At 46.2% G+C, this 18,923-nt stretch overlaps 1 protein-coding gene and 1 non-coding gene across 2 annotated transcripts in view; one reads left to right on the top strand and one right to left on the bottom strand.

The window, feature by feature from the left end:
* The window catches only part of LOC126538717 (cytochrome P450 3A14-like), a 40,903-nt gene extending 30,988 nt beyond the window's left edge, over positions 1–9,915 (top strand). Inside the window, exons 11-14 of the mRNA XM_050185436.3 lie at positions 376–467; positions 4,107–4,247; positions 8,294–8,456; positions 9,392–9,915. Of these exons, the coding sequence (XP_050041393.1) occupies positions 376–467; positions 4,107–4,247; positions 8,294–8,456; positions 9,392–9,469 (474 nt within the window). The 3' untranslated portion in view covers positions 9,470–9,915. The remainder of the gene's footprint in view (positions 1–375; positions 468–4,106; positions 4,248–8,293; positions 8,457–9,391) is intronic.
* On the bottom strand, positions 1,985–2,168 carry LOC126538757 (U2 spliceosomal RNA). Its single transcript, XR_007601148.1, has one exon. It is a non-coding gene; the product is annotated as a U2 spliceosomal RNA (small nuclear RNA).
* Positions 9,916–18,923: the final 9,008 nt, after the last annotated feature.

Genomic DNA, 18,923 nt, shown 5'->3' with positions numbered 1-18,923 from the left:
GAAATGCAAGCAAGCTTGTAAATTGTTTCGTCTTGAAGACCAGTGTGTGTAACTTATAATTGCTCTGTTTTGTTCAGTTATGCAGCATTTTTTTTCTAAACCTCAGAATGTTAAGTTGTGTTTCTGCTGTCCTTCCTACAACTGACCTGTATATATAAGTATTGATTTTTACTGCCCCAGCGACTAGCCTATTCCGGTTATCGGTCCGGATACTTCTGTGTGAGTTTTCTATGTCTCTGAATAAGTGTTTTGCTTGATGATATTGAAGTAGCAGTGGCCGGAGAGAATAGATCTCGGTGAAACATTATTACCGTTTTCTAGCGCTTTTCTGTCATGAATTCAAGTACTACTTCTACGTATTTCTCCTATTATCAGGGCACACTGGACTACGAGATGCTTACGAAGAAGCTAAAGTACCTCATCCAAGTCGTGGAGGAAGGGCTCAGGCTCTACCCACCCGCTGTGGTGTAAGCGCAATCAGTTTTCGATGCCTTACTTGATTTCATTGCAAGCTCACTAAAGGGTTCAACAGCAACAGTAATTTTATTCAAGTAATCAAAACTGGTATGCGACAACTTCTGGATCCTTAGCCATAGGCTGGTTATGGATCCATGCAGTTATACAAAGAAAAGTAAACGAATCAGACACGAGCACAATCATTTGTTTTGGATCAAACAAACAAAACAAAAACAGAAAAAAAAGAAAAAAAAGGAAGAAGGAGATGCAACCAAACAAAACCCAATAAACTAAGGTGCAGACCACCGCAGGAAGGAAAAAGCCACGGCCCCCGCCGGCTTGGGCGTGCGCCATTCCCCGCATGACGAGGACACAGCCATCGGCATGCAGAAGCGAAAAGGCTTAGTTTCTGTCCCAACTGCTTTCACCCACGACAGGAGCCCCACACGACCAGTGAGGCAGCATGTATACGAGACAAGACCCATGGCCTCCTTCCCACGGCCGCCCGCACACATACATGCTTGCGATAAGAATACATATGAAACAGATCAGTTGAATGAGGACCTACTGAAATTTATTTGCGAAAGGACTTCCACAAAATTTAAAGACTGCGAGTTTAACGCCAGAAGGATGATGACGATAGAAATAATACACGGCCTGTCTGAAAAGTATCCGAACTTATTTATTTTACAGAGTGCAATATCACGGAAATATGGGCAAGTGGGTTTGAATTCCTTATTATGGCTAGATATTAGAGTGAACTGCGTGACCCAGGCTGTCCACACTGTGCGATTTCCTTTGTGTTTTCGGACTGCAGGTGGCATGTCAGTTAGTTGCGTGTCCTGTTGAGCACGCGTAGTTGTGTTGAGTAATCTCATCACGTGCGGTGCAACTTTCGAGTCGGCAAAAGTTACGAAGGGAGCTTAAGGACTGCGTGAATGTATGTGCAAAGCCGAGTGACAGCCTAGCAGAAGCAAGTGGAAGGTCCGAACAGCGTTTGTAGATGTCAGTACCGTCATGAAGCAGGTTCAAGTAAGGTGCCCACTTGCTTCAAGAAAGATAAAACGTTTCCGTAGAGTGAGCCGCGCTATGGGAGGGTTTTTAGCAAGCTATAGTGCTCCAATTTATTTTATTCGAACATGCATTCAGCACCATACAGGGCCTAGATAAGGGTGGGCTGCATTTGTAGTGTAAGCTGTACGACACTACCACAACAACATAAAACGCACACCTTACCATGATAAGGAGAAGTCGTCAGCTCACTGTCCAAGAAGTTGCCCAGCTGGTGATTACAAGAAAGATTTTCTGAATGCCTTTTTAAGTACACTTTTAGTACCCAGTGGGTGTTAGCAATACTGGGCCAAATATATTGACAGAAGAATTAGAAGACTTGGCAAGTGCACCAAAATAGCACTCCTGTGCATGCACCTATAATTATACCGCTCCTATTACAGCGAAGCTGTATATGGCTAGGTCCTGTGAAAAATTGCGTGCGTCTGTCGAGCCGTGTAGATCGAGAATCTTTCCCCATACGTAAGCCAATCCCGAAAATAGTCCTATACCGGGTTGACCTGCGCTGGAGGTGGAGCAGCCTTTAATCTCTCCGTCAACTTGCAAAAATCAGTTTGATATATTAAGCCCACATACAAGCTGTATCATATGTTAAGCTGGTAACAACATGTACTACATTTTGGCCCACTTCGGCCACGTCTACCTTCCCACCGCCCTCTCTTTGTCGGCGTTCCAAGCACTTGCGTATCATTTTTCCTTTCCTTCCGCGCCACCGTGGTGGCTGTCCCATATACGGGCTGGCCGCGAGGACCGCGAGGTGGAAATAAGTGCGAACCGTCTACGTGGCCCCGATCCCATAATCTAGGAACGTTTCACCGGAGCAACGCCAGGTTTCAGAGGGAGCTTGAGGGGAACCAATTTTGTGTTGCCTGTGTGGTTGGTGACCACTTGTGGTTTTCAAATGACCTCACAACCATTACTGCACTGCGGGACGTCGACCAACGCACGCTCGCCTTGGCTACGGTGAAGCAGTGTGTGCCCTCAGAGGGCGGTAAGGTGCGTGTCTTTTCTAGGTGCCGGGATACGTTAGTAAAAGGTGCCGTGGCGCGTTTTGCAACAAAGCATGGGTATACGTATAGCCCCCGGTGCCTCTTTATCTTCCCAGGCTCAACATCGTGGAGGGGCGACTACTCACGCCTCCTCTTCCATTTATGTGCATGCGGCGTTAGACGTACGGCAGTGGACAGTTCGCCATTAAAGGGTCCACGTTGAAAGATTCGCTGTGCATCCACCTTTACAAAGTGGAATGGCACTGATTTTTTTTCAGGGGAGGGGAGGAGTCTAAGGGCCCACGGCACTGCTCCTTAGCCTACAGACGTAAGCCCGCGTAATGCCGAAAGGAACGCACTTTCCAACCCCAAAGGACATCTAGTGCAACGCGACCTCGACCCTTTAGCAGGAATTCTCGATGAGGGATTCTATGATAATTTCGAAAAACGTAAAAATTGTTGCACTCGGTATGTGGAAGCGGGAGTGAACTACATTGAACGGCATTAGGGTGATGAAAAATACCAAGCGACACTTCCATTTTTCGGGATGCATGGTCGGATACTTTTCAAACAGGCATGTTATATGCCGTTTAATGGCTTAAGGGTCCCAGCTGTCTGGTCAAAGAGCGCCAAGCAGGTGATCAAGTATTCTTAATGCAGCAATGTATTGCTAAGAGTTGGTGTAACATGACTGTATAGTGGTAAAGCAATGAAGGGGGCTAGTTGGTGAACGTTCATGGTTATATTGCGCTCAGTTTTACACAGACGATACTAAGGGAAGGGCGGGACGTCGGTCCATGACCCGTCCTTCCCTTAATATCGTCTGTTTAAAACTGAGCGCAATATAACCATGAACTGTATAGTGGCCTAAGGAAATTCTCGTTAAAGTGCGTAAAATATGTATGCATGAAGACATGACAATAACATCCCGGTACCACACAGTTGGTCATGAGTGACGCCACAGGGGAGGTATTCGAAACAGTTTTGACTACACGGCGTTACTTAACACGCAGACAATGAAATGTACATACATTTACATTACACCCCTATCTGAATGTGGAAGCGCAGCCGGTAATCCAACCAGTGACCACGTGCTCAGCAGTGCCTCGCATAGCCACTGAGCTGCCGCGGCCGCCACCTGCAAAACTTAAAGCTGCCAATAGAAATGCTCCCTTAAAGCTTAAGGGTGAGGACATATACCTTCGAATAGCAACAATATTTAAATCAAATAAAGCACTAGTAACTGAAAATTTACTTCGCCATCTAGCTCCACCTTCACCATCTAGTTTTTTTCCCTAAACGAACACTAGGCCTTCTCTTTCCTTCTCTTTATTGGTGCAGGTGCTACAATATCATATCAACTTAAGACAACCACTTTTTCTTGTCATCAATCTTTTTCTGTCGGTTGTTTGACTTCCTAAGACAAAACACATAGCGCTGATTGTAAAACAAGACGCCTATCGAAATATTTCCACCTTGCCGAATATGTAAAACTTGCGTATCACTTTCAGCGACCTATTTGCAAACAATTATCAATTAATGTTCTCAACATGGCCGTGTAGTTGCTCACCCGCACACGATTCCCTCTAGTGCGACGTCGCGGCAAGCTGAAGAAGACTTCGAGTGGAGGGGCATGAAGTTCAAGGCAGGCACATGCATTATGTCTCCAACGTTCCAGCTGCACAGAGATCCCCGCTATTGGGTTGATCCTGACACCTTTGATCCCGAGAGGTAAGCAATCGTCAGCCTTGCTGCAGGAAACAAAAACTAAGCCACAACCCAGCATCGCTAATACTGTAGGTATGCGAAAGCACACTTTGGTTGTGACGATTGATGGTCACGTCTTCGTCACTTTTGTTCATAACGATTAGTCGTCACTTGGCATCACGTGTTTTCTCACGCAGGGGGTACAGACCCCGCCAGGCTTTTTGTGCTTTCTGTCTGTACTCCTGACAAGTGTATAATTATGCACGGTTGTCAAATGAGTTGACTGCGCCGTCTCCACAGCCGCGCGCGTGTGCGTAGCGGGCTACCTCGAACGCGCTGAATGATCAGAGGCATATTTAACAGGGAGAGGTGGGCTAGTTAGTGGTCGATATTAGAATGCATCATGTAACCGCGCAAACGACAACGGACGAAGAAGGAAACACACAGGACAGGCGAGGAAGTTCAACTCAGATTTACTCCGGGAAAGCCCACATTTATATATGTATCATAATCACACATGATAATCATCGGACAACCATCACTCGACATGCGGGCGTGAGTGGTACAAATTCGCATGCGAATAATTGAACTCTTTATCACTCAGTGACACTGAAGAGCTGCTTACGCAGCTGCTAGATTGCATTTTTATACAGTAAGCTTCATAGATTTCTCGGCTCAGTTGTGACGCGAACATCTTCTAGACTTTAGTGTCGCGGAACCTAGGCGTGCAATTACCACAGTGGCGACAATGGTCAGCCAGTTTGCCACCCCCAGCCAGTTGCTCTTGTGGCAACAGCTACATAGGGCAGACGGGATGGTGTCTAAACGTCAGACTGCAGGAGCACCGCGCAGGGGTAGAAGGATTGGCGGGGGGTCGCAAACTGGCTGACCATTGTCGCCAGTGTCGTAATTGCACGCCTAGGTTCCGCGACACTAAAGTCTTAAAGATGTTCGCGTCACAACCGAGCCGTGAAATCTATGAAGCTTACTGCATAAAAACGCAATCTGGCAGCTGCGTAAGCAGCTCTTCAGTGTCACTGAGTGATAAAGAGTTCAATTATTTACATGCAAATTTGTGCCACTCACGCCCGCATGCCAGTGCCGAGTGGTGGTTGTCCGACGATTATCAAGTGTGATTATGATACATGTATAAATGTGGGCTTTCCCGGAGTAAATCTCAGTTGAAGTTCCGGGCCTGTCCTGTATGTTTCCGTCTTCGTCCATTGTCGTTTGAGCGGTTACATGGTGCATTCCAATGATAAAAGACGTTTGTCTACCCCATATCTCTTTTGTGATTTCATGGCCACTGGTAATCTCAACATGCCTCAAGTTTTCTCTTAGCTACCTATAGAGTGGGAGAAGCCTGCCCATAATTTCATAAAGAATTGGGTGATTGAATCTCCGTCTTTCAGCGTGGTAGCCCCGATGCTCTAACGAGTGGGCCACGATCGCACGGACGCTCCTCTCGGGGTTCTTTCGCTCTGAAGTCCCTGGCGCGGGCGTCACGTGACAGCTTCTCGCATTCGCACCTGGTGACAGCGCTTTGAGACGCTATGTTACTGCCTTCAAGATGGGTCCACATTTTAGGTCAGACGGATTCCCAGAAAGGGTATGACGTACACATGTAATGCTAACACATTGAATGTGTGCGAAACGTGCGTTTATAATGTCCTTATGAGGAGTGAATGATTAAAAAAAGCAGTCTGTTAAAAGCAACGTTGTCCTCACTTTTGTTGAAAAAAAGTGAAAAAACTGCAAAGGCACTGCTTGATACTAGCATGCGTTTTGTTTAGTCGTCCAGTCTTCAACTTCAAAGACCTTAGGCGAGATGCCATGGTCAGGGCCGTGTTTCTTAATGCGTACGTTTCATGAGTATGGCGCGTTGGTGGCAAGTCTTTACAAATCGAAGGAAGTAACTGATTGTGACCAACAAGCCCCCACCCTTCCTCTAAGGTTGGGCCCGGGAACTGCACTGGCAATAGCTGCAGTACGCTCTTTCATTCGTGCAGCTGGCTTCACTGTTTCAGTGATAATTAGTTAAATTATCTAGTACGTCTTCTCCTTAACGAATTAGCTTCGAGAAAGCCTGATTAGTCGACGCTAAAAATTTCACTGAGGAACTCCTCTCACTGTGCGCTTGTGTACTGGCGTCCCCATGCTCACGCGTCATGTGTGTTAGCTTACCATTGCCTGTGCATATTTTGTGCAATTTTTGTGCAATTTTCTGCGATTTTCGCGCAATTACTATGCGCGAAAAATTCAGAAATTTTATGCACCAAACCCACGATATAGCTATGAGGCACGTCATAGTGGCGGACTCCGGAAATTTCGAACACCTGGTGGTCTTTTACGTGCCCCCGTGCAGGGCACATTGGCGTTGTTTTTTGCATTTTCGCCCCCAATGAAATGTGCCGTCGTGGCCTGGATTTGCTCCCGTGACCTCGTTCTTTGTAGAGCAACGCTAAACTCACTACGTCACCTATACGGATCCCTAAAGCTCCACAAACAAGTAGAATAGAGTGCAACAGCGCAGATTCACCTATATACCACAGCCCCTAGTTGCCCCCATTAGAAAGACAAAGGTTGAGGTCGCCTTCTTTTCGCTAGAACACGTTCATTTTCGCATAAAACATCGACGTCGGCTACTGTAAAGTGCTACAATTTAGTAAAAACGGTAATATTGATATTTTACGATAGCATATAATTCTTATCTGCAAGCCGCATACGCTTGATAATCTATTATTTTTTTGTCTCGACAATCATGCTTGAACTAGGAAAAATAAAGTGAACATGTGATATGATAGACAAGTGCTAATACCTATATTTCCCTCCTCGAAGCTCTGAATCCAGCTCATTCACAAAATTCTGGTATGTGCTTAAAAAAGCCGACTGACGGAAAGTACCGTAGTGCAAGACAAGTACATTTGGTTTGTGGCCTGCCTGTAGTTACCTTGAAAAACAAAGATGACAGTTGGCTAAGGAAACGTAACAGGGACTGTATTGATACTACCAGATAGGTAATACGCATGTTTTCCGAAAATGTGATGTCGTTTTTGTTGCTGTTGCATGGAACACAATACCATGCTCGGTATTTCTTTCGATGAAGTACCCCTTACATCAAGAAGAGAACAACAATAGTGCGGTGGACAACGTAATGTACTATGCGTCCTGATTGCTTTGCCTGTCCAGCTAATTCACGAAAAAGCATGAGACTGTCTTCTGAAGTGAGTAACCATTAGCTAGAATTTACAGTCATGGCTAAATAACCGCAGCCCTTATTCAGAGTAAAAGGTTGTGTTGTTACTCTAGAACTTTTCATATTTGCTCTTGATATCCAGTTGTCGAATTGACCACATTAGCAAATGGCGAAAAAGCCCTAACCAACAATGAGCTCTGGGAATTCGTCCTCATATTTTGATGCAATAGACGCCAGTGAATTGGAACACAAATGTCACTGCGAGCGATGCTTTGACCTCGATTCAATTGTTTCGAAACGTACAGTTGATTCGAAGTGCCTACGGGGCGATATTTTCTGCTCTCTTCGCAGTGAAAAATATTAATTGTGAAACGAATGTTCAGGCCACTGGCTTCAATGACAATATGAAATGGAGTAAGTAAACTCAGGGTGAAGCATGACGTCAGGCAGTCAGCCTATGCAAGGAAATCCCGTCTGCCACCGTTATGTCCGCGCCTTCCCTCGCTCAACGTACAGGTCGCTCTTTGAGTCCTGGAGCAGCTTGTGATATTTTCAGACATATCAGGGTGCTGCTTAGTTCGCGGCTAGGCTCAGTACTGCCATCCAGCGGAGTTGCCTCCGCTTTTATTAAATGCCTTAATTTTTTATTAAATGCTTTAGAGTGTGCCAAAGCATTTTTTAAATGCTTTAGTACACGCATATTGCCACCTTGTTGACACGTTACTACGGTGGCAGCGCTTCCATTTTGACCACGAATGTCGCGTCATTGCTCTACGACGAAGAGTGGTGTCCTCCGACAAAAACGCTTGCCCACTCCGAGCCTGCCTTTAAAATTTCTCGTTACCTTTGGAGATCATTCATACACTATCTGCAGGTTCAGCCCCGAGAATGAGCCTTCCATCCACAAGATGGCGTTTCAACCCTTCGGCGTGGGGCCGCGACACTGCGTGGGTTTTCAGATGGCCCGCTTGGAGCTGCGCTACACCCTCGCCAGACTTGTCCAGCGCTATCGGGTCGAACTTGGTGAATCTCAGAAAGTAAGTTGACCTCTTAACAAATGTTGGTTGCATGATCTCGCCGGCCTTCGGTGCTGGTGATAGATTTAGACATGGTTCTGCCTGTACCGGAAGATATGTCGAGTAGCTTTAAGAACGTCAGCATTGAAACCATCACCGTTCCAGTACTCGGCAACTATACTTGGCCCCAATGTAACTACAGTAAAGATATGAACAAAATAGAGGTAAACAGAAAATGGAGACTTGAAGTAGGGAACAGTGATTGAACCAGGAGTGTCTGTGAAGCAAACATTTCGACATGAACAACTGTCCTCGTCAGGACAGCCGTGTTGAAGACAAGTCAACTTATACAAAAGTAGGCTTCAGTTACATTCTTTGTTCAAGCACTGTTGCCTATATCGCAGAAAAATGCTTAATAACAAACCTATGAAATATGTAGGCATAACGGAGTATGCATAGGCATGCATTCGCTTGAAGACACATTATCCTGTTTATCGAGGTGAACCAGTTCAGAAAGAATAGAAATTATATTCTTTGCGACGTTTTTCAAAGAAATTGGGTGTCACTCAAGTGGAGCTTATTAGAAGATACACATCTCCAACTTCGTTATACAACTATGACCAAAACAGGAGTATGGAGAAAAACTAGGTAGTCTTCCAGCCATATTTATATTCTTCTTACAAAATTCCATGAACTTCTTGAAGACACAAATACACACGCACGAACATATCTACGTGCATGTGTAGAAAACTGTAAAGGAGTTCAACTGAAAGACGTAATTCTGGCTGGAGAGGCATTCTCTAGTTCTTACCCTGGGGTCGTAAAATCGGTTCATCTACTGGGGCACCGTTCTATTCAAAACGAATGAGACAATGATACCAATGTAATTTAAACTACTGCTGTTCTTTTTATTCGTTTGTAACAGTGCATCGGTCTTTACCTGTTTTTATTCGCAGGGAGAAATGAGAATGGGTGGCTACGCCATGATTTCTGCACCAGAAAACGGACCCTGGCTCAAGTTCTACAAGTTGTAAAAAAATACAGTCAGCAGAACTTTTTTTAATGAGAAGCCCGGCGCGTTGCACTTGTGTGTAGAAGTGTTTTATGTAAAAAAAAATGCAGCAAAAAAATAGAAGCAAGTATCATTTAGCAGGATCTGATCAAAGTCATGCGTCATCTTATACTAAAGATCACGATAAAAATACTTCCCAATGTATCTAGGGATCAAATTGCGGCTGCGGTAGCCGCGTTTCAATGGAGCAAGAATACAAAAACACCCGTGTTCCGTGTGTTGGGGGCACGTTAAAGATCCCCGTGGTGGTCAAAATTAATACGGTGTCCCCATCTACGGTGTGCCTCATAATCAAATTGTGGTTTTGGCGTGTGAAACCCTAGAAGTCAATTAAACTGTATCAAGGACGGTTTTGTATCAAGGAAGGTTTTGTTTTTTACTGTTTATATAAAAACCATGCATGCTTTATGTCGTAACGTATTCTTTGCAGCAACCCAACAAACCGTACAGCACAACAGTTCATTTGTTTCCTTTGTTTTTAACGAGACAAGCTTATGCATTCCGCAGACTCGATTTTTTATTAAAATTTACATGTCCTCCTTTATGATGGTCGGGCTTAGGCCCGACCATCATAAAGTGCTGGTTGTACAAATAAAAGTTTATTCCTCCTCCTCCTCCTGACACAATATCGCGGAACAAGGCATGGGTCTTCAAAACTAAGTTAAGTGTGCAATGTAACTCAAGGCATGCGAGGAAAAAAGCAAACGTTCAAACATATAAACGTGCTAAAAAGCAAGAGTTTTATGGGCCACACAAAATTTTCAACTTCCTTTAGAGCAAACAGAGGAATTAGAGTCCTTCAGGAGCAGTTCATGGGGAAGCGGATTTTACTTTAAAGGTATATGCACCCTTAAACAATTCTGCGGATGGCATGAGTTTCAAGAAATGTGCTGTCCAGTTCGCTGCAAGAATATGCCGTTGGTAAAATTACTTTGTTAACCTAATGCCGTTTTCAGCATTGAAGAACAAAAATAACTCAAGCACCACAAATATATCGTCGCAAATTTTTGGAATGAATTTCTCGAACTTCCGTCATCAACAGAATTTGTTCAAAGTGGATACCTTTTGTGAATACACCGGCTACAATCCATCAACTGCAATACGTTGCGTAAGGTTATTTGTCATACATCTGATTGGTAGAACTTTATTACTTCCTTGATTACGCGTTTTTAGTTCTTTTATAGCAATGTCTACCTCTCGCAGCATATTACACCTGCAAGAGCAGGAATGTGATAACTGCGAGAAGCAATTCTTCAAAAGATTATAGCTTAAAAAAGAGGTATTGAGTGGTATAAGAAACCCCACATAATGTAAACGCCTGATGTGAATAGAAAAGAACGTCAAATGTCTTGCCCTTGAAGCTTTAATATACCTTCCCAGATGCTTTTCAATATGATACCTCTAAATGCACGTGCGGCGAACGTCAAGTGATCATTGTTGCTTTTGCAGTTATGACGCAAATTACGAAAAAGATTTGTGCGTGCATCAGGCCAAGTCTGTTTGCGCAAAGTTATACTAGAGCGCAGGAGAGTAGAGTAATTATAGTAAATGCGTTAGAGTTGATGTTTTACGTTTTACTAATAACTGCAGTGCCGTGTTTTGCCCGTCGAGCACCACACACATAAGCTGTGCCCGTAGTTCCGCGATCCTGCGTTCATTTCTTTTAGGGGAGGCACCTTTCATCCCTGCATATTCTTACCTTACAGCTGCCGCGCATCGATGTACTTCGGAACGGACCGCAGTAACAGAATTGAAATATTCCAAAAAATATGCGACGAGCAAAAAAACTACTAAAAAACTAGAAATATAACAGAAGCAACCTTGTATAACTAACTCTAGGTTGACTTAATCGACATTTAAATCATTTGTAACGACGTTTTTATGTAGACTTTCTGTAGAATGCCTTATTTTGCCATGTACCCTGCGACAGAAGGAACAGCGTCGCGGCAGCTACCAGGCGTCTGACAACGCTGGCGTTGTGAGGAGCGCCGCTAGCGGCGTTGCAGCCGTCGCGATGCAACGGTGAAGACAGATCCAATCAGAGGAAGCCCGCAAGGCTTGTTTGGCTGCAGCAGCTCAAGCGAAGAGCCGAAACTGTGCCTCAGAACTGCGAGAGGCACGCGAACGTCACTTAGCTCCACTTTGCTTTAGCCTTCCGTGCTGAGTCAGGCGGGTCCTCCTATGCTTGAGGAAGAAGCCGATGCGAAGTGGGCTAGCGTCGTGTAGATACCGGATTACGACAACGGAAGCTGAGATAAAGCGGCCAAACGTTAAGCGAAAAAGGCCGCAGAGGCGGAGTGCGAATTTTGTACGAGCAACGAATGCCTTAAAGCGAGACTTGCCAAGGCAATCAACCAGTAGCGCCCCATATTTTCTTTGTCACCTTTTGAACCCTTCTTTTCCTTCGCCACACGCTGACAGATGTTCAAGTGTCAGCCGCACTCCAGGCACTTAAGGTGCGGTCAGCCGGTTAAGCTTTTCTTTCTGGGTCAATCTCTCTCTCTTTCTCTCTCTCTTTCTCGCTGGAGGCCCTCTAGCCCTACGGGCGCAAGCCGCGTATTCACCGTCAAACAGGACAGTACGGCAACGGCAGCGATCACGGCGCTTTTGAGGCTCGCGTGTACCTATAATTGGTATGGCAATAAAAGATTGATAAAAGCGTGTATGAAGTATGTACCGTAAGTATAGCTGCGGCAGCGCATTTTCCCGACAGGTCATGGAAACATGTACGGACGGTTTTATTTCCTTTTTAGTGTTTTTGTAGAGATTTATATTCGGTAAGAGCGCATTCACCATCCCTTTCCAATCCGCGCAATTCGAGGTTACATCCTTTCAAATTCTCCTTGAGATTCACCGCTCACGAATGACACTAACGCTGGAATCATCACCATCCTACATTAGCTACTTCATCAACACCTTATATTATGTCCAATGTGTAGTGGTCGCCACATATTAGCCGACCAGTGGTGCCCTCTCGGCACGAGCAAAGGGGCGCGTGCAAAATAAATCACTTGGAGTTCGGTTGTGAAAGGGTATGCCTGTCTTCTCGCATGCTGAGCTCCTTCGTGGCCTGTCAGCACGGCCTGACGAGAACGCCACTCGATATAGTGTCAGAAGTGGGGTCCGTTTGAAAAACTTCCGTCTCTGAACGGCCGCCAACGACAGGGTACCCCTTGAAGGAAGCGGCCAATCGGATTAGCTGCTAGGTCTCGCTCTTCAGCCACCGGACGCGTTCTATTTCTCTAACCACACAAGTTGGTCCTCGTGAAAGTCTCACTTCGGGGATTATGCCACTGCTTCCGGACTACGGAAAGACTCGAAAGGCAGCCAAGTACGTGCGCTACTTTACTGCATGGGCCCAGACAGTAACGCAGACTCGTAAGCAGCCTACGACGCTATTGTCAAACGCTTCACCAAGTACTTCGTGCACCCTGCTAATGAATTCTACGAGTCCTCCCGCTCTCATAAGTGCGTCCAATTACCCGGCGAAAGCGTCGACACGTTTTACGCCGAACTCTGCAAGTTAGTAAAATGATCCAGCTACCCGTCATCGGCGGTGGAAGAACGCTTGGTTCGCGACAGGTTCGTTGTCGGCTTGCAAGATACGCGTCTCTATGACCAGCTTTGCCGCTCCCCGAAGCTCTCTCTCAAAGTAGCTTGGACGCAAGATCGTCAGTCCGAGGATGCTGATAAGGAACGCTCACTCGCACAGGCTAGTTCGCAAGTCGCGGTCAACATCGATGCTGCAAAACCTCGAATGTTCACTTCGCGACAGCGTCTGGACGCCAGAACAGTTCACTCAGTGGACGCAAAGTCGAAACACTGCCACCACGAATCTGCCGCTTGTTCATTCTCCGGTCCCGTGTTTCACGCACGCTCACAGTGCCCAGCACGGAACTCGGTCTGCAATTTTCATGGCAAGAAAGGTCATTTCGCTGAAGTCTGCAGTTCCAGAAAGTCGAAGCACGCCAAACTCAGCGCCATTGAGGTGCATGCCCTGGAGTCACGTGTCAAAGCAAACTTCGTCGATGTCACAGTCGACAATTACGCAACTAAATTCAAAGTATGCTGAGGAGCTGAGATTTTTGCAGTCCGAAGTGACTTGCCTGGAGTCCCGGCCGAGCTCGACGACGTTGATTCAGTCTTGACAGGACCCGGAGCACAACCTCTCTATGTACGGGGCTCGTATCTGGCACGTCTATTTCGGCAAGGGAAGACAAGCACTCAGCGTCTTTACATCACGGAATTCCTTTCTTTACCATTACTGGGTCTACCGGCTATCCATGCCCTTGAGGTCGCCAAATTCCTTGGTGCCATGAACACTCCTGAGCCAACGCTTCATGCCGAGCTGTTCCGTGGCCTCGGCACACTCCGAGGTGAGTACACAATTCGCTTAAAGCAAGGCGCTGTACTTCTCACTCAGTGCCCCTCGATAGATACGTATCACGCTGCGTGAAGCCATTCAGCAAGAATTGGAGAGACTTGAAGGTGATAGCGCCACTCGTCTTATTGATAAACCAACTTCGTGCTGTGCCGGTTTGGTAGTGGTACCTAAGAAGAATGCAAAGTATCATATGTGTGTTGACCTTACTCCCCTGAGCCAGGTGGTCCTCAGAGAGCGTTACAATCTGCCTACAGTTTAACAAGGACTTCGTCTCCTCAGCAATGCAGCTGTTTTTTCGAAGCTGGATGCGAGTGCAAGCTTTTACCAAGTCAAGTTGTCGGTGGATTCTCAAGAACTGACAACTTTCATCGGACCTTTCGGTCACTATTGTTTCTGCCGACTGCCATTCGGTATCACGTCTGCCCCGGAGTATCTTAAAAAAATGGCGTGGATTCTTGCAGGTCAGGATAGTGTTGTTAATATGATTGTTGATGTTTTGTGTTTGGACATATCAAGCAGAAACAAAATGCAAGGCTTGATCAAGTGTTGACTGTTGCAACTTCAGGTATCACTTTAAACCAAGAGATGTGTTGCTTTGGGGTCTCCGAAGTCTCATTTCTAGGCGTCATTGTCTCCCCACAGGGCATCAAGCCAGACCCAGGCAAGGTTGAAGCAGTCCATGCAATGGCACCTCCCACAGACCTTGCAGGCGTTATACGTCTACTCTGGATGGCAAATCATCTTTCCAGGTTTATACCACATGTTTCGAAAACTACTACACCGATACGCACCCTTCTAAACAAGAATATTAGTTGGACTTAACAGCATGAACAGGAAGCAGCATTCATAAAAATCAAGGAACTCCTGACGTCTGACCCCTGCTTAGCCAAGTATCAACCATCTTATGACACAACAGTCTCGGCTGATGCCAGCTCTTTTGGACTTCGAGCATTCCTGTTGCAATAACAATCATGTGGTGAACACAGGCCAGTTGCCTTTGCCTCAAGGTCAATGACCACCACAGAACTAAGGCATATCCAAACAGAAAAATAGGCCTTGGCTACAGTGTGGGCTATCGAGAGGTTTGACGAGTTTATTATAGGTATTAGCTTCACCGTAGAAACTGATCACCTTCCTTTTGTGTCATTGTGTATCAAGATGGAGATAGATGTGCTTCTTCCAAGGGTGAAAAATACAATGCCCTATCAGGTCCAGATAATGAAGGTCCCAGGAAAATTGTTCGCTGCGGCTGATTCATTGTCTCGCACCCCACCCAAGGTGCAACAAGTACTCACTATGGAACTTTTTGCCACAGCATTTGTGACTTCCGCTCCAGGTGTATTGCCTGTGAGCATACAGGCAATATACAGGCAAAGCCCAGAGCGGCGATGGAAAGTGCAGCGTGCTGATTTCATTCTGCCAGTACGGCTGGCCAAACAAGCCAAAGATGCCTCCTGACATATAAAACTATGCATTAGTGAAGGATGAACTTCACGTTTGTGATGGCCCTCTTCTCAAGGGCGCTCGTCTTTTTATCCCTTCGTCACTGAGGCCAGCAGTATTGATGCTCCTACACGAAGGACATCAAGGCATCAGTAGTACATAGGCCTTCGCTCGTGAATATGTATGGTGGCCGGACATAGCGGCTGAGATCCCTTCTCTCGTCGCTAGTCGTCAAAAATGAACCCTTACGTGAGTGAATACAGCGGCACCACTCTCCCCTACCAACCTCCCTGGCCGTCCCTGGGAACATCTTTGCCTGGACTTGTTTCACCTCAACGACCAAACCTTCTGGGTTCCCGGCTCCTGGAAGTGGTGACGCTGAAGAACACAACAGCTCAAGTGGTCAATCATGTGCTTCAAAGCCTGTCTTTGCGACATGAGATACCGCAACAAGTAAGGTCGGACAATGGTCCACCCTTCTTTTCACGCGAATTCGCCGCATTTGCTGTCTGCTATGGCTTCGACCACACAACCAGTAGCCCTCATTACTTGCAGTCTACTGGGGAGGTGGAAAGGGTGATCCGTATTGTAAGAGACCTCCTCCGTAAGGAGAGATCCTCACATGACTCTTTTCAGCTATAGGGACACGCCCATGGTGAGTGGCTTTAGCCCTGCTCAACTTCTCATAGGAATGCGATTAACTCGAGTCCCAAACACTGTCCAGCAGCTTCGTCCACACTGGCCGGTAAGAGAGGAAGTAGCAGTCAGAGATCAACCTTACAAGAAAAAGACTGCCCAGGACTTTGACCCACGTTATCGGGCCAGAGATTTGCTATGACTGCAAGCGGGCGAAGATGTCTGGATTCGGCCAGATCAGGTTCGTGCCACAGTTTTGAGCCTTGCTAAGCGTCCAAGGTAATTTGTAGCCGAAACAGAGCATGGAACGGTTCTGCAGCGAAATCGCAGACGTCTAGTCCCTTCATGCTAATGTCAGCAGGGACCTTGTTGCTTCAACCTCATCACCCAATACAAGTGGCAGCAACACGTCAGCGACCCCCTCCGACGGCAGCACCGGCTCCTTCACGTGATGCTGGTGATAGTGTTGTGTGCACTCGTGGCGGCCGTCTGTCATTCCACCCGACCGCTTGAACTTGCGAGTTGTGGGGGTGATGTTGTGGTCGCCACATGTTAACTGACCAGTGGTGCCCTCGGGGCATGAGCAATGGGGTGCGTGCCAAATAAATGAGTCTGGTTCTGAAAGGGTGTGCTTGTCGCCTGGCATGCTCCGCTCCTTCGTGGCCTGCCAGCACGGCTTCACAGGAATGCCACGCGACAGACGAAGCCCTCTTTCTGGAAGCGACTTCCCATAACGCCAGTCTTGCTTCAAGCGACTCCGCCCTATGGAGTAGATATAATTTTATCTCCTAATCTCATCATCTAATTGCTTCTCGTCCTCCACCGCGTCTTCCTACAATTGGTAATAATTTTGTTGCCGTAATCAACGACCAGTTAGGCGCTTTACGACCCATTACTTCAAGTGCATAAGGAAGTATAATATGGATAGAATTCAACATGCTCTCAGGAACGGAAGCAGCCTAAAAGCAGTGAAAAAGAAACTAGGAATAGGCAAGAATTAGATGTATGCGTTAAGAGAGAAAGCCGGCAACATCATTACTAATATGGATGAGATAGTTCAAGTGGCTGAGGAGTTATATACAGATTTATACAGTACTAGTGGCACCCATGACGATAGTGGAAGATGGAATAGTCTAGAGTAGTTTGACATGCCACAGGTAACGCCGGAAGAAGTAAAGAAAGCCTTGGGAGCTATGCAAAGGGGGAAGGCAGCTGGGGAGGGTCAGGTAACAGCAGATTTGTTGAAGAATGGTGGGCAGATTGTTCTAGAAAAACTGGCCACCCTGTATACGCAATGCCTCAGGACCTCGAGCGTACCGGAATCTTGGAAGAACGGGAACATAATCTTAATCTATAAGAAAGGGGACGCCAATGACTTGAAAAATTATAGACCGATCAGCTTACTGTCCGTTGCCTACAAAGTATTTACTAAGGTAATCGCAAATAGAATCAGGAATACCTTAGACTTCTGTCAACCAAAGGACCAGGCAGGATTTCGTAAAGGCTACTCAACAATAGACCATATTCACACTATCAATCAGGTGATAGAGAAATGTGCGGAATATACCAACCCTTATATATAGCTTTCATTGATTACGAGAAGGCGTTTGATTCAGTCGAAACATCAGTGGTCATGCAGGCATTACGGAATCAGCGTGTAGACGAGCCGTATGTAAAAATACCGAAAGATATCTATAGCGGCCCCACAGCCAGCGTAGTCCTCCATAAAGAAAGCAACAAAATCCCAATAAAGAAAGGCGTCAGGCAAGGAGATACGATCGCTCCAATGCTGTTCACAGCGTGTTTACAGGAAGTATTCAGAGACCTGGATTGGGAAGAATTGGGGATCAGAGTTAATTGAGAATACCTTAGTTATAACTTGCGATTCGCTGGTGATATTGCCTTGCTTAGTAACTCAGGGGACGAATTGCAATGCATGCTCACTGATCTGGAGAGGCAAAGCCGAAGGGTGGGTCTAAAAATTAATTTGCAGAAAACTAAAGCAATGTTTAACAGTCTCGGAAGAGAACAGCAGTTTACGATAGGTAGCGAGGCATTGGAAGTGGTAAGGGAATACATCTACTTAGGGCAGGTAGTGACCGTGGATCCGAATCATGAGACTGAAATAAGCAGAAGAATAAGAATGGGCTGGGGTGTGTTTGGCAGGCATTCTCAGATCATGAACAGCAGGTTGCCATTATCCCTCAAAGGAAAAGTCTATAACAGGTGTGTCTTACCTGTACTCACGTACGGGGCAGAAACCTGGAGGCTTACGAAAAGGGTTCTACTTAAATTGAGGACGACGCAACAAGCTATGGAAAGAAGAATGATGGGTGTAACGTTAAGAGATAAGAAGAGAGCAGATTGGGTGAGGGAACAAACGCGAAGTAATGGAATCTTAGTTGAAATCAAGAAATAAAAGTGGGCATGGGCAGGAGATGTATTGAGAAGGGAAGATAACCGATGATCATTAAGAGTTACGGATTGGATTCCAAGAGAACGCAAGCGTAGCAGGGGGCGGCAGAAAGATAGGTGGGCGGATGAGATTAAGAAGTTTGCAGGGACAACATGGCCGCAGTTATCATATGACCGGCATAGTTGGAGAAAGAGGCCTTTGCTCTGCAGTGGCCGTAGCCATGATGATGCCTTCAAGTGCCACTCCACTTAATCTCAACTACAGAATATCTACTGTACCAGCTTGCTCTCTAATCCACACTGCCCGCACCTGGCCTTTTAAGATTGCGCCTGCCATTTTCCTTTGGTTTGCTCGTTGCGTGAGCCCTGGTATTTCCAGTAAATTTGCCTGTACGCACGCTTTCGTTGCGGAGCGAAAATTAAGTGTCCACAATGTTGGCACTTGTCTTGATTAGCTGATCCTCATGACACGAACAGTTTGTGGTCGCTAAATGCTACGTTACAAAGTTATGTTTGTGTTTAATAGCGCAATCTTACC

Source organism: Dermacentor andersoni, chromosome 8 (genome assembly GCF_023375885.2).
Source record: "Dermacentor andersoni chromosome 8, qqDerAnde1_hic_scaffold, whole genome shotgun sequence".
In the NCBI taxonomy this organism is placed as follows: Eukaryota; Metazoa; Arthropoda; class Arachnida; order Ixodida; family Ixodidae; genus Dermacentor; species Dermacentor andersoni.
The sequence above is the reverse complement of the archived record's forward strand: the minus strand, read 5'-3'. Positions and strand labels throughout refer to the sequence as shown.